The sequence below is a fragment of the Mesoplodon mirus genome, assembly GCF_964341445.2.
Source record: "Mesoplodon mirus genome assembly, chromosome: 17".
In the NCBI taxonomy this organism is placed as follows: domain Eukaryota; kingdom Metazoa; phylum Chordata; class Mammalia; order Artiodactyla; family Ziphiidae; genus Mesoplodon; species Mesoplodon mirus.
Window position 1 is genome coordinate 1,008,568 of NC_138993.1, and position 24,841 is coordinate 1,033,408.

The 24,841-nt window shown below is 44.4% G+C and overlaps 1 protein-coding gene across 1 annotated transcript in view; it reads right to left on the reverse strand.

Moving 5' to 3' along the window:
• The window catches only part of CRYL1 (crystallin lambda 1), a 78,654-nt gene that overhangs the window by 20,501 nt on the left and 33,312 nt on the right, over positions 1-24,841 (reverse strand). The window contains exons 4-5 of the mRNA XM_082602596.1: positions 4,158-4,319; positions 152-346 (exon numbers count right to left, since the gene is read on the reverse strand). Coding sequence (XP_082458722.1) covers positions 152-346; positions 4,158-4,319 — 357 coding nt within the window. The remainder of the gene's footprint in view (positions 1-151; positions 347-4,157; positions 4,320-24,841) is intronic.

Consider the following 24,841-nt stretch of genomic DNA (forward strand, 5'->3'; position numbering starts at 1 on the left):
ACCATGCGGGGGAGCCTCTGAGACACAGAGAGGGACGGCGTGCCCTCGGTCTCCGGAACCGAGCGCGTGTCCGATTCTCCCACCCGCACGGCGTGCCCAGAGGCCGCTGCCCCGTCTGCTCGGCTGCCCGGACAGAGGGCGGCGCACACACCTCCGCGAGCCTCCAGGCCTCGCTGATGACGGCGTACTGGAGACGGTTCAGAGCGAAGCCGGCCACCTCCTTCGTCAGTCTGACCGGGGACTGTCCGATCTTCCGCATCAGCGCGTAGGTGCTGTCCACCGTCGCAGGGGCCGTCTCTGGGTGCGGGACCAGCTCCACCAACGGGACGTAGTAGGGTGGGTTTACCTTAGGAGAGACACAGAGCAGAGTCAGGAAGGCGGCACGGCGTTTGGGTGCCATTCCGGCAGAGCTGCCTCGCGGTTCCAAAGGAGCAGCAGCAGGGCAGAGGGGGCCCCTCGAGGTCCAGCGTCCAGTGACCAGAAACTCGAGAAAGTCATGCACAGCGCGGGGACACAACGAAAGAACCTGAGCACAGAACTGCATGAATCATAACCAACACTGAGGTTCACGTCGGAGGGTGCAAACCGCCATCCTGTACATTTACCGCTGACCTCCAAACCCTGACCTCCCTCGGGATTTCTCTGCTCCCAGCTGTCTTGACCTCGTAAGCTGCTACCTACCCTGCCCCCAGCCATCCTCTTTCCACAATAGTCATTGCCAGTCTACTGTGTCAGTGTTAAAAATTATTGGAGGGCTTCCCTGGTGGTGCAGTGGTTGAGAGTCCGCCTGCCGATGCAGGGGACACGGGTTCGAGCCCCGGTCTGGGAAGATCCCACATGCCGTGGAGCAACTAGGCCCGTGAGCCACAACTGCTGAGCCTGCGTGTCTGGAGCCTGTGCTCCGCAACAAGAGAGGCCGCGACAGTGAGAGGCCCGCGCACCGCGATGAAGAGTGGCCCCCGCTTGCCGCAACTAGAGAAAGCCCTCGCACAGAAACGAAGACCCAACGCAGCCAAAAATTAATTAATTAATTAATTAATTTAAAAAAAATTATTGGATTGGCAGTATCTTCCCTAAAGTTGGTATTTCCTTAACTTCTCCACGTCAAGCCTCAAACATCTGCTCCCGCAATCATATCTTACCTAGAAGTCACACAATATCAGAAGCTCTCTTCAGCCTCAACATCGTGATGGATGCTAAGACAGGAAGAGAGTCTGTCCACAGTGGAAATGCTTGCCCACCCAGCTCTGGTTTTCTTGGTTTCCTTTGAGAAACCACTCTTGAAGATTCTCAAAGAAAATTCTCCTACATCTAAAGAAAAGGCTGTTTGAGGGATTTCCCTGGCGGTCCAGTTGTTAAGACTGCGCGCTCCCACCTCACGGGGCACAGGTTCGATCCCTGGTCAGGGAACTAAGATCCAACATGCCGCAGGGCACGGCCAAAAAACGAAAACAAAAAAAGGAAAAGGCTGTTTCATAAAAGGCTGCTGATTAGCCTCAGCACTAAGTAGATGCACACTAAACTGTTCCCCAAATGATGCTTTACTTTAAATTGTTTTTCCTCCATGTTTGGGTGAAAATTGGTAGAATCTCACATCTACCAAATAACTACAAGAAGCATCCGCTTTAAAATGACTTCTTCTACAGAAGAGAGAAGAAATTATTTCTCCTAGGACTGGCTGGAGAGGCAGCTGGTCCACACACTTCAGAGGTTTATTCTGTTCCCAGCCTGCCTTGGTCACCCTGTCGCAGCCTTCTTAGAAAGCAAGCGAGGATAGCACCTATTTCAAATAAATTACAAATCAATGCCTTAGTTGAATCACTTGTCTCCTGCCTATAATCACTGAATTCTTATAAAAATGTTTAACCTCTGGCCTTTTTAAGATCAGAATTATAAGAATTGGAAGCATGTCTCTCCTAGGTGAACTTTTCTTTACTATAAAGCCAGGATGTGGGGACTTCCCTGGTGGCGCAGTGGTTAAGAATCCGTCTGCCAGTGCAGGGGACGTGGGTTCGAGCCCTGGTCTGGGATGATCCCACATGTCGTGGAGCAACTAAGCCCGTGCGCCACAGCTACTGAGCCTGCGCTCTAGAGCCTGCGAGCCACAACTACTGAGCCCGCGAGCCACAACTACTGAGCCCGTGAGCCACAACTACGGAGCCCATGAGCCACAACTACTGAGCCCGCGAGCCACAACTACGGAGCCCATGAGCCACAACTACGGAGCCTGTGCACCTAGAGCACAGCCTGTGCAACGAGAGAAGCCGCCGCAGTGAGAAGCCCGCGCACCGCAACAGAGTAGCCTCCGCTCACCGCAACTAGAGAAAGCCTGCGCGCAGCAACGAAGACCCAACGCAGCCAAAAATAAATAAATTAAATAAAATTTTTTTTTTAAAAAGAGAGAGAGATGGGGTAAAATTCCTGTCAGAGGACTTAGGGGGTGTTTTCTGAACAATTTGATTCAGTTGTTTTTTAACCTGACTTAGAAGTAAAAACACTGGTGAGAAATGGAAGCTCTTGACTAAGAGGCTTGCACCTTTTATTGAAGCAACCAAGTAACAATCACGGTGTCTAAGAGGCTTTTTATGGACACACATATGTCACGGAAGCAAAGACATGACATGCTTCATGGGACTTGGTATTTGGATGCTTCAATTAAGGTCTCTCTGGTGTTTTCACCTGTATGGAGTGGTAACTAAATGCTTGGTTTTCTTCTCTGTGCTCTGGGTCTAAGTCTCCTTATTTATTTCTTTATTTTTTGAGGTACACGGGCCTCTCACTGTTGTGGCCTATCCCATTGTGGAGCACAGGCTCCGGACGCGCAGGCTCAGCAGCCATGGCTCACGGGCCCAGCCGCTCTGCGGCATGTGGGATCCTCCCGGACCGGGGCACGAGCCTGTGTCCCCTGCATCGGCAGGCGGACTCTCAACCACTGCGCCACCAGGGAAGCCCCAAGTCTCCTTATTTTATAACCATTCTTTTACACTTTCCATTAAACTTCACTGTGAGGACATCCAGAACCATTCAGTCACGTAAACGGTGGTCCAGGCTGTCCCTCTGCGCAGCACGGAAGACCCAGCAGGCATCTATGACTCCCCTTTGTCTTCATCTCCTTCTCTAACCTCCTCTTGCTCAGAAAGAAGAATTTCCCTGCTCCCCACTCGAGGACCCCTCACCTCCCTAGGCCCTGGCCACTCGTGCTGGGAATTCTGCCCCGAGTTCCGTGCAGGAGCTGCCCTCTAACTAAGCCAGTTCTCATAGAGTAACTCTCACAGTTCTCCATGACCCAAGTATTACCAAGCCTTCCACCTTTCTCCTGCTCTTGCAGTCAAGCTGGTCTCCTGGCGATTCTACGAGGCCCATGCTTGTTCTTGGCCTGGGGCGGGCTTGAGCTAAGTTAGCGGCCTCTCTGTCCTAGCAGGCTGTCCCAGTTCTCCTAGGTCACACTGACCTCCACTCGGTACTCAAACGTCCACCGAATGACCCCTGAATCCCCACTCTGATTCCCCTTTCCTGACATTAACACGTTAATCTCAAAAAGATTGAGTGCCCACATGCCAACTTGGAGCTCATGGTCCAACATGCCTCGCAGCACACGCCTGGTGAATACATTGGCACAGTCAGTGACAATGTCTGGTGGAAGGGACCACAAAAAGGAGGGTTTAAGTCAGAGCTGCTGCACCGGAATCTCGGGGGGGACCCGGACCCTGCACATCAGCACAAATGACCCTACTCTGAGCTAAGTTCAGGAAACCACACAGTACAGGTGACCCACCTGCAGAATCCCATGTGGTCTAGACTTTTCGTAACGTAGCACCTTTCCTTGGCACTGGGATGATTTGATTCGCAGTCTCTCCCCTCAGCTAGACGGTCAGTTACTTAAGGGCAGAAGTCTGTAAGTGTTGCTCCTTCTCTCCCACAGTGCATGAGGTACAGGATACAGTTCAAGGGATTTTTGGATAAAATTCTTTGTAAGACACTGATATTATACAACTCTCTAAATATACTAAAAACTACTGAAATGTATAAGTTGAAGTGTGTGATATGTGAATTGTATCTCAGTAAAGCAGTTGCAAAGTACTAGCAGATTTGTCCAAACACGTTGCTCCCGGAAAGCCAGGTGAGACTTACTGCATCTCCAGGCTCGACATACTCACAGGATGTGCCACAAGGCACTGCTTCACGTGTACCAAGCCAGAGAACAGCCTGGAGGGCAGGAGGCAGGAGCTGGAGCTGCTCAGGACAACCTGGTCACCAACGATTCCATCCAGCTGAGCAAAAAGCTGCTTCTTCAGCTCTAGGTTTTCTGGAACACATTCCTGAAAAGGACATCTTCCAGTTACTACTCAGATTCGCCACACTCAGACCCCAAGCAAAGCGTTTCATGTTTGAGTCATTCCAAAAAGAACCAATTAAAAAACGACCAGCAAAATTTCAGAACAGGGGGAAAAAATGCTGCCAAAAAGTATGACAAATCTTGGTAACTCTGGAAACCAGGTGATGCAGATATGGGAATTGTATTTTCTAGTTGTCGGTCGGACTGAAAATTCTCATGATAAAAATGCCCTTCAACCGCGTTGGGGGTGGGTTCTACAAACGGAACACAAGACAGCACCGCAGGCAAAGCGCTGGGATATCGGCAGCTGTCGTCACCACCCCTTGTCTGTCCTGATCACCAGATCAACCTATCTGCAAGGAAAACTCTTACCTTCGTGAAATGAACAAACATGTTACATCCATAACTCCCAAAAGGCTTCTGGAGAGTCCGCTTCTAATTGGAAATCTTTCGACAAAGACCTTTGTTTCTAAAAATCTAAAATTACTTTAATAGGGCGGTAACGGAGGAGGCTAGAGAAGCAAATTCGGATTAAATACCGCAGATAACAACTGCTCGGAAATTCTGACGACGTACAGAAGGGGTTGGGGGTGAGAAGACGTTCTCGGACACCCAAGCGCAGGCCCACGGGTGATGCAGGTCCCTGGGAACGCGGTGCTCACAGCGGGTGCCGCCCTGCTGTGGAGGGAGGCGGAACAGAAGGCGATACTCGCTGGACATTCCAGAGCAACCTTCCCACCTGCCACCCCCTGGGGAAATCCCACCAGGGTCACGCCTACCCAGGAGGGTCCCTGAGCTCCCAGTCCCTGGTGAAGCGGGAGGAATGGTTCTCAGTGGGGTCAGATAACAGAATCAACTGGTGCTTGCTAAAGATGCAAATTCTCAGGCCCCCATCCCAGACCTACTGATTCAGACCCCCTGCGCGTAGAGTCGAGGCATCTGCATTTTTATCCAAACTTCTGATGACTTTTGTTCACTAAAGTTTGAGACCCACTATTCTGAGGTGTGATCCAAAGCGGGGGCCGACAGTGCTCACAGTGGTTTGCTACCAAATCCATCCTAAAGGGTCTCCCACTCTGAGGTCAGGCTCCCCAGCTGCTTCCCGTCCACATACTGGCCGAGTGTGCCCAGGTTAGTCTATCAGCACTGTGGTAGTAGAAACGGCACAGACACCAGCAGGTAACCAGGAGTGTGCAAAAGTCAAAGTGCAATGCAGAAGTACTACCAGTAATTTTATCAGAACCACCCCTCAAAAATAAAATATTTTCAAGTTTAATAATATCTAATAGTTAATATCTAACACAGTGAAATTAGCTGTGTAAATATTATGACATGAATTCCATTTCTATACCATCTACAAGATTTTAAACGTTTTCCTCTAAGGGTAAGAAGTCAATACTGTGTGTGCTGGTACTTTTAAAAAATATAATCAAACCATGTGGAATTTTATTCAGAACAAAAGGTCATATAAGCACCACATCTCAAAGACAGGGGGAAAAAAACGGAGTCATTTAAGAACTGTGAAGCCCATTGTGTTAAATCCCCTTATCAGAGGGGAAAAGCTACAGTAGCTGGCTGGTTGTATTGAGTAATTCCTGGATCAGTTAAGTCTGCAAGTTGGGTTAAGTTTAAATGGAGCCTTGTAGTAAAGCCAGAGACTAAACGTGATGCAGATACAGTGTAAGCTAATAAAAGAGTCCCGTGAATGGCCTTATTGTGAGTCTGTCCTGCAGATTCTCCCTTGAAATTCTATGCCTTTCTTCAGATCATTTGATTATCAAAGAGGCAAGAACACTTGAACCAGAGGAAACCCAAACCTGCTACAATTATGTAAGAGCTTTAACGGCGCATCTGCTTGAAGTTTGATTGCTGTTGTTGTCAATAGTGACCCAGTTGTGTCCCATGTACTGGGCCAGGGTTACGCCTCTGTCCCTGTCAAGCCTTGAGCTCATCTCCTTGCTGTTACTCATGGCTTGCCTGAGGAAGGGGGCCTGCAAACTGTTACTCAGGGCCGTCATGGCTTGGGTGGATCACAAAGCTGAGAGCGGCTGCAGCCGCTCGGTTCCCACAGATGGCTGGGAGGGAAGCGGGGAAGGACACACAGCTCGCTCTCTCCTGACCTCAGCAGTGCGGCCAGGTGAGAATCCCCGGGCGGGCTCATGGTGTCTTTCCGGGGCCTGTCTAGGGAAAGCCACCAGATGGGAAGTGTCAGAGTGAAACTTCTCTCACTGCTGAAGGTAATTAGCTGGACTTGGCTTAATTAAACTCTGACAGCATTTTCAAAGCAACGGCTGTTATTTGTTCGTGTTTCGTTTGTTCTGAGGTGGGAGAGAGATGCAGCCCATAATAAGTGATATTCTCCCGCACAACCACAAGCTCAGGTTCTGACAAACAAAACTCTGGGGACAAGGAAAGCACTAAGGAACTTTCCAAGCGTCACAACTATTAATAGCTCCTCAAAGGGAGCTTACTCGTGACTTAAAAGGGGGGTTCAGATACTTAAAAGGTGGGGTTACGTTTAAACACCCCTTTTCCCTTCCATTCTTGAAAGGAAGAAACTGGATGATGGTATTATAGGTCTAACTTTTCGTTCTCTCCCATTTACTTGAAATTTTAAAGTAAATAATTTATATACTTTAGTGTTTTATTAGCAGTGGAAGTCACCAATGACAGCACTCGACCCAGCAGGACTGTTTTGGAAAAGGGGCATGGCCACGAGTCAGTGGACTGGATGATCCCCTGGCAAAGGAGGTGCTGGACGAGAGCTCACTGCTGAAGTTTTTACCCACTTGCTGTGCAACCGTGTGCATTTTCCAAAACAAATACTTTCATGGGGAAAATGAAATTTAGTTGATTTTTATTTTTTTTTATTTTTATTTTTTATTTTTTTTGCGGTATGCGGGCCTCTCACCGTTGTGGCCTCTCCCGTTGCGGAGCACAGGCTCCAGATGCGCAGGCTCAGCAGCCATTGCTCACGGGCCCAGCTGCTCCGCGGCATGTGGGATCTTCCCAGACCTGGGCACGAACCCGTGTCCCCTACATCGGCAGGCGGACTTTCAACCGCTGCGCCACCAGGGAAGCCCTAGTTGATTTTTAAAAGTCAATTCAGGCATTTTAGATAAGCATCCTGTTGCTAGAAAATCTACTTTGCTAATGCAAAATATCTGGAAGCAGTCTTCAACGTTCTTTCCAGAAAGAAAGAAAAACTAATTAGAAGACTTTGGTACTTAAGGTATTTTACATGCAAAGAAGTTCTATTACCCAATTTTAGCAGGAAAGACATGGGAAGAAAGGAAACTTGAGCTAAAATCCTATTGTAATCATGGCAGAGGGAATTCATTCTCAACTTGAAGATGGACATGATCTGCATATAAGTTCTGTCTCTTAGCACTAATTAAATCTCTTGCTTCAACCTGTTTAATCATCACCGATTTCTTTTCAGTATTTCTTGCAAGAGCACAATCTCTAAAATCCATCACATCAATAGACTGCTACGCTAGTCTTCTCAAGAGGTGCATGTCACGATTACCAAGAAAAAAAAAGACAAACCTTCTTGCTCTAGCAGAAATAGCATGTGTTAAAGAAAAAGAAAGGAAAAGTACAAGTTGTCAATATCACAGGCAATAAACAGCACTGTGCCCTACCCAGAGGCTCATATCTTTCCTTAAAAATCAAAATAAAGTTTTTTTAAAGCATATTATAAATCCTAAACAGAGTTCTACAATAATCTAGAACAAATTATACCCAATCAAGAGAGACCTTTCCAAAGCAAAAACCAGTGTGGACCGTACTGAGGAATGTGACTTCCTGGGGATTAGGCGTGAGGATGACCAGGATGACTGTGGTTTGCTTTAAACAGGAGCCCTTTCTCAGGTAACCACAGGGAAGGGAGACCAGGCAGAGGGGCACAGGCGTCAGCTGCTGTCCTAATGGGATGTCTATTTCCATCCTCATTCCAATGATTTTTTTGGTACCTTTTATGAAATCATTTATTTACAATTAAGTTAAAATGCTTGACAGGAAAATATTATAATTTAAAATATTCCCCATAAGCCTGCAATTAGCATATAGTTTTACAGCATTTCTAAATATAGTGAGTATACACTCGTGGGGTCATACACGAATCACTGGGGCGTTACGATTGCCCGTCCTGTCCTGCTAAACATTCAGAAAGCCACCAAGCCATGTGCTTCTTGCCGGATGCTGGAACAGAGCCGTGACCTCTCACCTCTGGTCCTCAAATGTGAGTCTTCCCCATTCCAAACCATGAAGTGTCTGGGAAGGTAAGGTGGGCTTACTGTGTCCACCACCCACAGTACCAGGCCACCCAAAACCGAGGCACTGGGCTTGGCTCCATCCTGCAGTCCTGATATTTTACCTCCCAGTCAGAAAAGACAATAGGTGAATTTAGAAAGATAGTTAATATAAATGTATACATGTATTTGTTTATGGGTTTGTGTGTTTGTTTACTGAAAACTGACCTGTGGCCTACAATAGAATTTAGCTAAAAATAGGCCCTCTTCAGATTTCTCCAATTGGCAGAGCAACAACTGTTAAAACAAGAAAATGGGGGCTTCCCTGGTGGCACAGTGGTTGAGAGCCCGCCTGCCGATGCAGGGGACACGGGCTCGTGCCCCGGTCCGGGAAGATCCCACATGCTGCGGAGCGGCTGGGCCCGTGAGCCATGGCCGCTGAGCCTGTGCGTCCGGAGCCTGTGCTCCGCATCGGGAGAGGCCACAGCAGCGCGAGGCCCACATACCGCAAAAAAAAAAAAACAAAAAACAAGAAAATGTATATAACCCTGAAAACAAAGGTGCATAGTCAAATTCACGCTACATTTTTTAAAACTTAAAAAAGAAGAGTATGTATACTAATAAAAGCTTCTCCCGTGAACTGATGGAGACGCCTGCTTCCGGTCATGTGATGGACCAGGAGACCTAAAAGTCCTCCCTCCACAAACTGGATTACTGCACATAAAAGCAGTCACCCTTTCAAACGAATAGCTGACCTCTCAGGAATGTAAGGAAAACCAGGGCCGCCAGCACTACGGTGATGTCTGACCCTCAGGGGAGGGAGAACGTTCAAACGACCTCAGGAAGAGCCGACCCAGAGGCCATAGGATTCAGGGAGCTGCAGCCAAGGCCCCTGTGATACAGCCGAGACACTCAAAAGGCTATATTTTCAGTGAACTAGTCAACTAGCTTAAACCAAAAACAGCCCATCTGCTGAGGGAGAAGACAGGGAGCTTGTCTTGATCGGGCTCCAGCTGGGAAGGTCACAGGGTGGAGGGAGACGAAAACAAATATGTGAATTCATATTCATGAGCCTGAATTTCACCCAGGTTTGGGGTTCAAAATTATACTACGCATGTGGTCTGGACACTCACAAGCTGAGAAAGTTACATAAAAATCTCTCCCGGGCTAGTGATAATACTACCAGGAGACACACACGCAAGAAAACCCTGGAGGCACACCTGCTGAAGAGGCCTCACCTTTCCTCGGATTCACAAATAAAGAGCACACTGAAGAAAACAAACCACCGAAAACTATAAACACATGAGACCACCTGGACAGAACAAAGAACAGAACCTCGCATAACTGAAAAATAGGAGAGCCCAGTAAAATAAGTGTGTTTAAATTAATTAAAAGTATAAGAAAGGAATCAAACCCAGAAAGACCAGGATGATTTGGAAAAGCACTAAGTATAATATCTAGAAATTGGAATTAAAAATAAAGTTACTGAGTAAGTTAAGCAACAAGATAAACACAGCTGAAGAGAAAGTTAATGAACAAGACAGAGGCAAGGAAAGGACCCAGAATGCCATACAGAAAGGCAAAAGTTGACAGGTCATCAAGGAGAATCAGACAAACCTACCATACACTGTGACATTTCAATAACCCTCTCTCAATTAGTATGAAAAAGCATTCAAAAATTCAGGAAGCCCATGGGAGAAATAAACACAAGTAACAAGCTGGATCTACTGCACATGGACAGCCTTGCAACCAACTGCAGGAAACACACATCCTTTCCAAACACACACAGAACACTTACCAACAGTGCCAATGTACTAAATTACAACGCAAGCTTCAGTAATCCAAAGGACTCATATCACATGAGCCATTTTCTCTAATTACAAGTCTTTAAGACAGAAATCACAGACAAAAAATTACCCAATAGACTTGGAAAACTGAAAATTAACTTCCAGATAGTTCATGGGTCAAAATGAAATCCTAGTGGAAATTAAAATATACTTAGCATTGAGCAGCAATAAAATCAAAGTATGTGAGTTCAACTACAACAGCTCTGAGAAATAAGTCAAGTATCCAGTTTAGGAAATCAGAAATAGAACAGAATAAATCTAAAGAAAATAGAAAGACTATAATAAAGATAAGAACAGAAATCAATACCCAAACTAGTCCCATAAAGACTGGTAACATGGCAAACCTCTGGAGGAGCATCTCTGCCCAGTCGCTGGGAACCAGGTCTCCTCCAGGCTCAGCCCCAGGCCTCCAGCCACCTAGGAAACCTTAAGCAGGCCCACAGCTTCAATCACCAACCTATAAAGTCGACTCACATTTATTTCTCCTTCTCAGACCATCTTCACATGGATGCTTCACAGGCACTTCAAATTCATCTAATCTGGTCCCCTTTTCCAGTGCCAGCTGATATATTAACTTGCCAGCATAGAAAGAAGAACCTTAAAAATCTATTCATCTAATGATCTACAGAAAAGCAACATCATAATTCCAGTCCCCTGCCTACAAAATCACTAGGTTTACCTTAGTAAGCCTCATTATTTTGTAAAATGTTTCTAAAACATCAGATTTATGTGATAAAAAATATTTATAATCAGCAATGTAGTCTAACACTGAGCAACACATTTTTACTAAATACCTGCTATATACTTAAAGATGTCATAAAGCCATTTCTTCCAGTAATCAGCTGACCACATCTGGGTGTACTGGGGTACAAATAAACATGGTGCAAACTCCAAGACTGGGGAGAAGTTTTATATTCCTACATTCAGAAAAGCTGCCTCACAGGTAGGAGAAAATAAAAGTATTAGGAGAACACTGCCCTTCTTTTGAACTGTCACTTTAAAAATGGTTATATTTTTTGGGCTTCCCTGGTGGCGCAGTGGTTGACAGTCCGCCTGCCGATGCAGGGGACACGGGTTCGTGCCCCGGTCCGGGAGGATCCCACATGCCGCGGAGCGGCTGGGCCCGTGAGCCATGGCCGCTGAGCCTGTGCGTCCGGAGCCTGTGCTCCGCATCGGGAGAGGCCACAGCAGTGAGAGGCCCGTGTAACGCAAAAAAAAAAAAAAAAAAAAATTGTTATATTTTTAAAAACATCAGCACTGGAAAACAGGATTCAAAGACGAAAGCTCCACGAGAGCAGGAATGTTTATTTTGTGTTTACTGCTGTATCCCCAGCTCCAAGAGCAGTACCTGACACAAAGGAGGCAGTCGGTCAACGTCTGCTGAATCCATTAGTGAAGTAATGAGGGACAAGTTCTGTACCGTGGTAATCAATGTAATACAGCCTCAGTGGATGCGTATGTACTGCCCTCTAGCCACACGTTACTTTGGAGGAAATGTCTCAAGTGGGCTGAAGAGCAAACACAGGACACTTCCTGCCTTCATGCAGCCCACGGGGCAGTACTAGCTACTCCTGGAGCTGTGTGTTCAAAACAGACTCCCACCGTCCATGGACTAGAAGTCTGTTCTCTTACTAAGCGTTTTCCTGACCTAAACTGGCATTTGTCTGCGGCACCCCAAGGCTTGAGGGTGGCCTGACCTCTGCTTTTGGGACACGTGCAGTGGACGGACCCCCTAAGCACGACTCCTACTACCTGCTGGCGTTCCCACCATTTATTCAGCTACTAGCCAAGCTGCTAACCCCACAGGTTGTTCTCCATTGTAAGCATGACCTCTGGCATTTTTGTTTTCATTTATTTATTTTATTTACTTATTTTTGGCTGCATTGGGTCTTCATTGCTGCCCATGAGCTTCTCCAGTTGCGGCGAGTGGGGGATACTCTTCATTGCAGTGCGTGGCCTTCTCATTGCAGTGGCCTCTCTCACTGCAGAGCACAGGCTCTAGGCACGTGGGCTTTAGTAGTTGCAACACATGGGCTCAGTAGTTGTGGCTCGCAGACTCCAGAGCGCAGGCTCAGCAGTTGTGGCACACGAGCTTAGCTGCTCCACGGCATGTGGGATCTTCCGGGACCGGGGCCCAAACCCATGTCCCCTGAATTGGCAGGCGGATTCTCAACCACTGCACCACCAGGGAAGCCCTGGCATTTTTTAATAGAAGAAAATTCTCTCGCCTGCATCTAATGCAATGACTTCCACCTCACGCCCAGTATAAAGCACAACGCTGCCACATCTCACCGAAGCCTCTCTTGGTGTATGTGATTGTGTACTGGTCTAGAAATATTTTGGAATCTTGCAAAAGTAGATCCACTGAGGTGACCTTAGGTAGATGGAAGTCTGAAATTGACAAGTCACGAAACATTAGCTTTAACATGTGAATTTAAACACGACTCTATTGAGGAACTAGTCTATGCAAGGAACTTTGCCAAGAAATAGAACAAGAAGATGCAGTCCTTGCTTTTCAAGAAGCCCAAGTGCTGGTGGGGAACATAGATGCATGTAGCCATAAGAGAGCAGGCAATGTGCTGTAACAAAAAAGCAAGCAGAACGACACAAAGGCACCACACCAGCGGGCCATGCTTGTCCACTTACCTTGAAGACAAACAGACGCTCACAGTGCCATCTGGTTGAAATCAGAATACTAATGGAGTATCACAAACTACTCTTAAGTGGAATTACTGGGAGAAAAAAACACACACATAATAACAGAAGGAACATTAAAATGTTCCTATTTGGCCTCCAAAAGGTCTCATTTACCACCACACCCCAGGGCCAGCGCTCTGCACAGCAGGGGATGTACAACGACTGATCTGTGGAGACTGTTCCACTTTGGCCATGGTAGACTGGATTGTTTGGACAAGCCTTCCTGCTGAGAACAACTTTTAAAAAGCTTAAAATGTATTATTTTAAAAATCAGTTTGAAGTTATTGGGAAGCAACCAAAGCAGTGAGGAACTGCAGGGCCAAGATTCAGGTCAAAGGGAAACCAGAGCTACAAGCCTCACATTTGACTCCACCTTTATCCTCAAGGTACCTGCTTTTTGCAGAAGCACAGACAAAATGGCTGCAAAGATAAGCAGAGCTTTTTGCAGCTTTTTGCAGCAGTGAGGGAAAATCAGCACCCAAGGCAGTAACTGCCAGGACTTGTAGCTTGGACCCTCAAGGGCTGTACCCTAGGAGTAACAGGGACCAGCCTTCACACGCCTCAATTCATCACAATCCACGATTAAATTAGGGACATGTGCCCCCAGCCTGGCTTTCTTCCAGGGAAGCTCCTCTGGAGGAAAAGAGCCTCAAGCAGAGCCTTAGCTTTTCATAACAATGTCTCACAAACAAAACAAAATAGATAGAGGAGCCTGGACTGGAAACCAAGAGAGAACACAGACTTTAGAAACAGACCCACAGGACAGCCAGAGAGTCCTGCTATCAGACATGATAATAGATAGCTATAAGGAATGTTTAAGGAACTAAAAGATATGAAATAATTTTACCATATAACTAGAAGCCATAAAAAGAATCAAATGGAAATTCAACTGAAAAATACAATTAAAAACTTCAAAAGATGGATTTAAAAGCAGGTGAGACTTAGCTAAAGAAATAATAACTTGGAAGGTACATCAGGATAAAATATCCAGACTGAAGTACTGAGAGACAAAGGAATGGAAAATACAGAAAAGAACACAAGAAAAGCATGTAGAAATGTTGAAAAGTTCTAACATACAGGTAAGTATAGTCCCAGAAGAAGGGAGGTGGGGTAGAAAGAAATACAGAGACACCGAGAGGCAGAAGCAATATACAAATAGACAATGAATTTCCAAAATTGATTAAAAAATTATTGTAAAATGATTATTATAAAAAGGACATCCAAAGAATGAGATACTATAATCATTAAAGCAAGCAAGACTATTTTTCAGTATTTAATGAAATAGAAAAGTACACCAGACATGATGCTAGGTGAATAAAAGTATAATATTCTTCCTTATAACTTTATAATAAATATACATAAAATATTGGAAGAAAATACAGAAAATAGTAACAGGGACTCCATCTCTGGGCAATAGGCACACTAATAATTTCCTTTATTCTTTTTCAAGTTTTCTAATTTTCTACAATTACTGTGAATTACTTGCATACTCAGAAGAATGTTGATTATTGAAAGTAGGATATGATTTTGTATTACAGTAAGATTAAAATTATGTTGAAATATGTATTTGGAAAGATGTGCATAAAATATTATTAAGATTATAATCTTAGAGTGATGGCATTAAAAGTGATTTTTTTCCCTCTATTTTTCACGTTTTTTATATTAGTTTTAAGGCAGGGCAATGTTTAAGGATGGTGTCAGGAAGTATAAAGAGTCTGAGCTTTTTGCTCTATTTGCAGGCTAACAAAGTTAACCTGCCACAGTTTCACAGATGCTCTTAGAAGAAGCAAGACTCTTGGGTCAGAGACAAAAGACTGTTACTGACAGGATGTCGGGCAGCATAAGCTTCATGTTCACATTCCCCTCAAGTCCCACAGGGGTGATGCAAAGGGACCCAAGTGGATTCTGGGTTTGTGTCACAGCTTAGGGAACATAAATCCTTTACGACTGACTACAAGCAAGTGGACCGACCTATGCCCCAGGGGGAGACGGCAAAGTGGCCCTTTGCTCTAGAGGGAGACACTGTCTCTGTCTTCCAAGGCTGTGAGTTATTCGGGCATCCGTGAAAAGCTAGTGCAGAATGAAAGGGCAGTCGGTGCCTCTGCTCACAGGATGTGCAGAAACACAAGACCCATGGGGAATCATCTCCCAGCAGCCAGGTCCCCATGTAACTGAGAAAAAGTGTTTTCTGGTCTCTTTTCCCATGTGCACTGAAAAGAAAAAAAGGTAACGAGTCTCACAATAAAGACTGTTGCCCAAGGATGACTTTAAGAATAAATTAAAATTCTATATCCGTCCTATACCTCTTGTCTAGGAAAGGAAAAGTTCCCTCCCCACCGAAGATTTTAAAAGGTTTCACAAGCAGTGACCATCCCCAGCGGTTTACTCATCTGGTAAAACAGTTGATGGGAACACATACCCCACCAATAGGTGTGTGTTTACTCAGAGCCTCTGGATTAACAAAATTGCAATTCTTCCTGATTTAACAAACAAAACAAAAACTTCTGAAGCCCTGACTCAGAGCCTTAAATTAAAAGGGGATGAGTTCTATTTTAAGAACCAAGGAGTAATTTACAGAAACAAAGGAAGAGCATTACAGAAGAAATGATGGAAGAAATAATGGAAGGTAACATACTTTTATTTTTATTCTTCTTAATTGAATAATAAGAATATTAATATTGAAGATTAAGAAAATTAATATTAAATTGAATACTGATAATATTAAAAAAAAAAAAAAAGAACCAAGAACCGAGGCGAAGGTGTCTGCAGCTCTGTTTACCCACCGGTCATCAGTTGATTCGCTGGCCTGGCTAGTTTTCCCTTTCTGCTCACTGAGGAGACCACCTCCTCTTCAAGCAAGAACCCCTCTTCATGCAGATGCAAGGACATGAGGACAGTCAGAGCGCTGAGCGGGGGGCCTTGCCCTCATCTTACCCAGCCCCCTGTGCCACAAAAACACCTAACCTCGTACATCGTGTGTGGCTTCGGCAGTGTAGCACAGCTTTGTGTGTCGCACCACTACATAACTTAGGCAAGGTCTTGGCTAAAGACCTCTAAGGCCAGCTCAAAGGCAGGCTCAGCTGGCCTGGTTAATAATGCCCACACATCTGCCCATTGTTTAATCCAACAACAGTGTCAGGAAAATTCCTTGGTACTCCTGTGATATTAAAATATTAAATATTTTAAAATATTAAAATATTGCTTGCTAAGTACTAAAAAAAAAAGTCCTTCTCTTGTGGCAAAACCATTTTATAATTTAGTGTTTACATTTTTAGCAATCATTTCTTTTAAGTCTATATATATGCCAAAAAGATTAACCTGTGGCTGAATTTTTCTGTTCATGTTACAACAGCTTCTGGTGCTGAGAGCAGATTGACGATATTACTCCCAACGCAGACAGACACCCCGGCAAGGACACTATGAGGCCCACTAATTTTCCAATACTTAGGACAGTCTCAGACGTAAAGTTCTCAAAGTCCAAATGTCAACAAGAAAAATCTAAGGGAATAATCGGGAACAATTGTGGTTCAACATCTGACTCATTCAATATGTGATACAAATACATCTTAATTCACTGAAATGACTGGAGACAAAAGCACAAAAAACCTACCATTACTGAAAACCCACTGTAGGTTGGGGAAGGGAACTGAAACAAAAACCCTTATCCCTGGGGGAGGAAAAGGAATGCATGCTAGGTGCCCCCCTTATCTCTCCCCTCCACCCCACCTCCCATCCCCAAGCCCCAGGGACACAGTGCCTGCCTGAGACTAAGGCTTAATCAGAGCCCCAAGGAAAGACCCTTCCCCAGGCTATAGCAAGTATTAAGTAACGAGTAACAGAAGAACACTTCTGGGAAGGGTCAGGGTAAGAACGTGGAAAGAGATCCCCTCTGAGGGCAGTGCAAAGGGAAGGCTGAACGATACTGAGGGAAAAAGCCCTCTGGCCAGCCAGTCCTCATCTTAAACACAAGGTATTGCTAAAGGAATTTGAAACCTGTATGCGCCGAGGGTGACTATAGCAGTTTACAAACCTTAAAGCTTGCCCAACTCCTAACTAGATTAACTCAAATCCTCACAATAAAAGCCTCACAGGAGGAAAGGCATGCCAAATCCCAGGCATAAATCTGCTGTCCTACTCAGGATGTCTGGCTTTCAAAAACAAAAAATTGTGAGGCATACAAAAAGGTGCACACCCAGGAGACAAAGAGATCATTAGAACCACTCAGATATGATTCAGATGGTGGTATAATCTGACGTTGAATTTTAAATGATTAATACACTAAAGGCTCTAAATGAAAATGGTGGACAATAGCATATGGGTAATTTTAGCAGAGAAATGGAAACTACAAGAGAATCTCAAAGAGAATGCTAAAAATGAAAAACAAAGGAACACAGATGAAGACTGCCTTCGACTGACTTATCGGTAGACTCAACACAGTTGGGAAAGAATCAGTGAACTTAAAGATCAGTCAAAGGAAATCATCCAAAGTGAAAAACAAAGAACAAAAAGACAGAGAAGAGCATATAAAACATCCAAGACCTGTAGGAAAAATATCAAGTGATCTAACGTATGTGTAACTGAAATCCCAAAATTTCTACAGACAGGGAATGGGGCAGGGGAACACATTCCAAGAAATACTAAGAACATTCCAGAACTAACGAAAGTCCCAAATCACACAGGCAAGAAGCTCAGAGAACACAATGCTGGGTACATACCCCTCTTCACCCCCGAATCCACACACATCTAGGTATATTATATTCAAATTGCTGAATATGGAAGACAAAGAGAAATACTGAAGGCAGTCAGAGAAAAAGTCACATAATATATACAAAAACAAAATTAAGAGTCGCAAGACTTTTTGTGAGAGATCCTAGAAGATGGAAAGTCATGGGGTGATATTTTTAAGTGCTGAAAGAAAAAAACCCGTTAACTCAGAATGCTATAGCCAGTAAAAATATTTCAGAAATATTTCCAGAAATGAAGAAACAAAAACTTTTCTGAGAAGAACAACAACTTAGGGAATTCATTCCCAGCCAACCCGTGAATCTATGAATAGGAAAAAAAATTTAAAGTCTGCAGGCAGAAGGAAAAAAGTAACCAGACAGAAAACTGGATTTATACAAAGAAAAGAAGAACACTGGAAATGGATAAACAAAGGTAAAATAAATGTTCTGTTTTCAATTGCTCTGAAATATAAGTGAACATCCAAAGCAAAAATAGTAGCAGTGCATTGTAATGGATTACATTAATTTATTTTCAAGTACTGAACAAGGCTTGCATACCTGGGATTGATCCCACTTGGTCATGATATATAATTCTCTTTGTATTTTTTTAGATTTGATTTGCTAACATTCTGTTAAGGATTTTTTTTTGAATTTTTGGATTTTATTTATTTTTTTATATACAGCAGGTTCTTATTAGTTCTGTTAAGGATTTTTACGTCTACGTTAAGGAGAGATAAGTCTTTCCTAGACCTCCTCCTACCTAAAATGTGTTTTGTAATAAAGACTGGATATAAAACCCTAACACAGAGACTTCCCTGGTGGTCCAGTGGTTAAGACTCCCCGTTCCCAATGCAGGGTGTCTGGGTTCGATCTATGGTCAGGGAACTAGATGCCACATGCATCCCACAGCTAAAAGTCCATATACTGCAATTAAGAATTCCGCATGCCATAACTAAGACCCGGCACAGCCAAATAAATAAATAAATAAATATTTAAAAAAAAAAAAAAAAGTCTAACACTCCTCAAGTCACTGTCGAAACAACTGTGTTATATACGTATCCACCAGCCCCAGAGAAACGTCTCTGAAGGAAGTAAAACAAAAGTGATCAAGAAGAAAATACTCATGAAGGTTCTCCAAGGGAACTGTTAACGTCAATCAGAATTAACATTTAGACCAGATTGTAACCAGAGGTCACACATAATCACAATGTGATTAAGAAAATCGGAGTCAAGATTTAAAAATCAGAAATAAAAATTCCAACTTCTCACTTGCCTGGTTAACGTGAAAAATCAGAAGGTCCGGGCCACTCTCGGTGTCCTTCCTGGGGCTGAGTGCCACCTGTTCCTGTTGGAAGGACGTCAGTGTCCCTGCCCACCTGAGCTGGTCTCTCTAACTCTGTGAGGACAGCTGATGTGGAAGCGAGTTCACATGAAATGCAACATGCATCCAATTCTTGGATCATGGGAAAATACATCGCTAGGGCCTGTGGCACTAAACTGAGCCAGAGACCTTACATTCTCTTCTAGCTGAGAAATCCAGTCTGATACGAGAAGCTAAATCCTGACCTAGCACTCACTACACGTCTACCCTTGGTCAGTTTGGTTCCCTGGTCTGTAAATGGGGATTCACCCCCCACACACACACAAGGACTGCAGGATGATCCCTCTTTCCCGGGCTTTGCTCCGTGCTGGGCGCTGCTCAGGTGCTGACACAAGAGGCGCTGCTTTAATTCACAGACGCTCACGCAGGTCTCAGGACAACGGAGCAGCTGTACGTTCCACCATCACCTCACTTTACAGAGGCCGAGGCCGAGGCACAGAGAAGCTGGGTAAGGCAGTCCCCCTCCGACGCCGGACTCTTCAACTTCCGGGACACCGAGTCAATAATTCTAAAGGTCTTTTCAAAAAGTTACAGAATATTTTGATTCATTCATTTGCAAATGAACTAGAGGAAGAAACTCAAAGCACCAAATAGGTCAAGGGTTAGATAAAGCTGTGTCATCTTCTAATTTGCATTTTTTTCCTTAATGGTTCTCACGTTGGAAGATCTCTTACAATCAACAGCATCGTCAATATAGTGTCATACAGCACATTCACAGATCATTCACTCAAATATATTCCCCAAGGTTTGGAAACAAATGTGCCAGCAAAAGCACAGTGCAAGGCAGAGGCTTGGTCAAATGTGCAAAGATAAGTAAAACAAGTGGTTATTTCCCTTTAAACAGTAACCAGAAGGGCAGGCCCTGCCCAGGGGAACAGCAGGGACCATGACTAACTGATCCGGTTCAGGGCCAGGGAGGCTTATGCTCCAGACCAGCCGCCCAACGGAAAAACAACATGAGTTATGTACACAATTCTCAGTTTTCTAGTAGCCACATTAAGAAAGCAAAAAGAAATCAGTGAACTTAGTTTTACCAACGTACTTTACTTAAATGAATATACCCAAATATTGTCATTTCAACATATAATTGGCACTAAAAATTATTGAGATCTTTTACATCCTTTTTCTTTTTTCCTTAGTAAGTCTTTGAAATCCAGTGGGGATTTTACACCTGTGTCAGTTTGGCCAGCATTGTTTCAAGTGCTCCAGCCATGCAGGGCCTGCAGTGGCCACACGGGCCAGGCGGTTCTGGGTCCAGGGACACCTGCTAACAAAGTAGCAACCAGCATCCATTCTGCCAACAGTTACAACCAAAATTCACAGTGCAAATCTCTCAAAAGCCACTTTAAAAAATGTGTTCAGGGACTTGGTGGAGCAGTGGTTAAGAATCCGCCTGCCAGTGCAGGGGACACGGGTTCGAGCCCTGGTCCGGGAAGATCCCACATGCCGCGGAGCAACAAAGCCTGTGAGCCCCAACTACTGAGCCTGTGCTCTAGAGCCCGCGAGCCACAACTACTGAGCCCGCATGCCTAGAGCCCGTGCTCCGCGACAAGAGAAGCCACAGCAATGAGAAGCCTGCGCACCGCAATGAAGAGTAGTCCCTGCTTGCCACAACTAGAGAAAGCCCGCGTGCAGCAACAAAGACCCAATGCAGCCCAAATTTTTTTTTTTAATTTTAAATAAATAAAAAGAAACTCTGGTATTTCCTGAGCATTTCAACCCGTACCTGGTACGTGGTAAGCACTTTGTATACCTTTTCATTTAATTCTCAGAATAAGCATCTTCACGTATTTCCCATATTTTAGAAATGTGAGAGCTGATTTGCACAGAGCTGAGAACTTGCCAAAGCTCGTGTAACTAGGAAGAAACAGAAGCGGGACCTGAACCCATGTCTGTTGGTCTCCCAGGGCCGGGTCTTGACCACTACACCCTCAGGTGCCCCCAACGAACCTGCCAGAGAATCCGTGTGTTTTATTACCACGAAAGTAATACATGTTCATTGCTGAAAATTTAGAAAATATGACCAAGGAAAAAGACAAACCTCACAAAACTCCACCTCCAGGAGATAATCATTTATTGGCACCTGTGTTTTTTCCCAGCATTTTCCCTGAAAAATCAGATCACTGCACAAATTGGTTCACCTCTGCAACTTTCCAGCCATTGTAGCAGAAGTTTGTTAAGACACACGGTGCTTAGTTTTACTCAAGAAGAAAATGGGGCTTCCCTGGTGGTGCAGTGGTTGAGAGTCCGCTTGCCGATGCAGGGGACGCGGGTTCATGCCCCGGTCCGGGAGGATCCCACATGCCGTGGAGCGGCTGGGCCCCGTGAGCCATGGCCGCTGAGCCTGCGCGTCCGGAGCCTGTGCTCCGCAACGGGAGAGGCCACAACAGTGAGAGGCCTGCGTACCGCAAAAAAAAAAAAAAAAAAAAAAAGCAAGGGAAACCTCCTCTTGTCAAGAGACAAAGCAGTCAACAGAATTAGACTCAGAGATAATCCACATGTTAGAACTATCAGAGAACTGAAAATAACTATGACTCAACATGTTAAATACTCTAGTGGCAAAGTGAACAGATAGATGATTTCAGCAGAGAGATGGGAACTATTATGAGCCCCTGCCTCCTGGCGTGAGTGCCCTTGTGTGGGTCCCACCTCCACTGCAGAGGCCTGACCTGTGTAAAATGGCAGCACGTGACTTTGGAGGCCAGCTTTCAGCATGTGCTCTCTGGCATCACTCGTCTGGGGGAAGCCAACTACCATGTCACGAGGACATTCAGGTAGACCCACGGACAGGTCTACACGGGGAGGAACCACAGCTTCCTATCAATCAATTTGGCAGCCATGTCAATGATCCATCTTGAAAATGAACCCCCCAGTCACACCAGGTCTCAGACAATAGCCACTATCTACCCTGGCCAATACCTTAACTGAAACATCAAGAGACCCAAAGCCAGAACCACTCAGCCAAGGCACTCCCAAGATTATATATGTTTATTGTTGTTTTAAATTACTGTTTGGGGTAATCTGTTATATAGCAATAGGTAATTAATACAGTCTCATTAGTAGACTCTATAGAGATAAAGAAATACTCAATGAAACGAAAGATAGGTCAGTAGAAATTACCCGAACAAAAACGCAAAGAGAAAAAAAGCTGGGAGAAAAAAACCAAAGCAAAAGAGAACAGAGAATCCAAAAGCTCTGGAACATCATGAACTACTCTAATATACATGTAATTGAAATCGCAGAAGAGAGAATGGGTACCAATAAAAAACTTGAAGAGATACTGGCCAAGGTATTTCCAAAACGAACATAAGACCACAGATCTAGCAGAAATTGGGGCTTACACAAAAAAATGAAGAGTGCTGGAACAGTGAAGATGCAGGTAAATATAAAATTTAGTTTTAATTGCTCTAAATGTTCGTTGACTGTATGAAGAAAAAGCAGCAGCTGTATTCGCTGCTACAGGATGTGTAAAAGGAAAATCTACGACAACAACACAAAAGACTGAGGAGCTGGGAGTATGCTGTAAGGTTCTTACACGACACATGAAGGTGGACCATGCCTAGTTAAAAAGGAATTTCATAAATCCTATGGCAATCACCAAAAAAATTTTCAGAGGTATAAATAATGAACAATCATGGAAATAAAATGAAATGATAAAAAATATTCAATCTAAAAGCCAGCCAGAAATAAGGGTGAGGAGAAGAACAAAAAACAAATGGAAAACAACAAGCAACACAGTAGATTGTAATCCACCATATCAATAATTACATTAACTTTAATGGACCAAAACATGCTAATTAAAAAAGTCTTGGGACTTCCCTGGCAGTTCAGTGGTTAAGACTCTGCTCTCCCACTGTAAGGGGCACAGGTTCGATCCCTGGTCAAGGAACTAAGATCCCACATGCTGTGTGGCCAAAAAATTTTAAAAATAAGTAAATAAAAAGAGTCTGTAGGATAAAAGCTCAAGGCCCAACTATATGCCTAGTTTGAACTAATTGAGAAATGAATCCATAATTACGGACGTCAACACTTTTCTCTCAATGTTAGATAGAATAAGTAGACAGAAAATCTGTTAGGATAGAAAAGACCCTAGACTTCCCTGGTGGCACAGTGGTCAAGAATCCGCCTGCCAATGCAGGGGACACGCGCTCAGCAACGAAGACCAAACACAGCCAAAAAAAAAAAGATTAGCATTTTCTAAATTTTATAGGTAAGGTTCAGATGCAAATTCTCACATCTACATGGATAAATATCATTTTTACTTCTAGATCTCGGCTGCTGTCCTGCTTGTGTAAGGTAAGTCCATTTAAAGCTCATACATAATTCCATGACCATTCCCAGGGCTCCTACCAGCTACCTTGATCTCAGGTCTGAAATTCCAGAGGTAAGATGAAGCCTCTGTACCACAGCTAGTGAGCCTGAATGCTCTGTAACAGCCAATGCATTAGACGGGCTTTTCAGAATAAACTTATTTTTCCAGCACGGTAGATTCTCTTGCCAGGCAAGATTTGATTTCAAAATTGCACTAAGTTCTAGAAATTCAGGTTCCATTCTTGCACGCTCCCACATTTCAGCAGAGTGTTAGGAAACCTTCTGACCCAGGCTCCCCCCAGCTGGGGTTTGGGTAGAAGACAAACTGACCACAAAGAACTACGCTCACATTTCTGGGCTGTGACCCTCGGGACTCAGTAAATCCCACAACTGGATGGTCTGTGGCGGAAGTGTTGTTTGTATTAATTCACATGCACTGCCTCCTGACTTTGGACAATTCACTAAAGTAATGATCATTTTCTTTTTATTAAAAAAAAGTCTCCAAGTAGCCTGGATTAATTTTTCTACAATTAGAATTTTTCCTTTTATAATTGGGAAAAAGGGAGCCATAAAGAATTGCTAAGAAGGGGTGGCTAGCAGGAAGCCTCCGGGCACTAAGACGTAGAGGTGCCATGAGGCTGGCAGGGAGCGGATGCAGCCATGGCCTTGGCCCTTCAGCTTCAAGGTCATTTTTATTTATTTATATATTTTAAAAATTTATTTATTTATTTATTTTTGGCTGCGTTGGATCTTCATTGCTGCACGCAGGCTTTCTTTAGTTGCGGTGAGTGGGGGTTACTCTTCATTGTGGTGCGCAGGCTTCTCACTGAGGTGGCTTCTCTTGTGTGGAGCATGGGCTCTAGGCACGCGGGCTTCAGTAGTTGTGGCTCGTGGGCTCTAGAGCACAGGCTCAGTAGCTGTGGCACACGGCTTAGTTGCTCTGCGGCATGTGGGATCTTCCTGGACCAGGGATCAAACCCATGTCCCCTGCATTGGCAGGCAGATTGTTAACCACTGCACCACCAGGGAAGCCCCAAGGTCATTTTTAGATGGAAGGTTCTCTCAGGTTAGATATCACATGATAAACATAACAGTGTTTTTTTAAAGTCCAAAAATTGTACCTCTATCTTATAGAGACAGGAAGGCAAGAAAGGTTGTAAAGTCCTAAAGAAAAACCATGATGCAAAATTCTATTTACAGTATAATGTTAAGTATGTTAGAGAAAGAGAGAAAATAAACAGAAGAAATGGAAAGAAATACAAATACAGGAAAGTACTAAAACATTTTTGGAA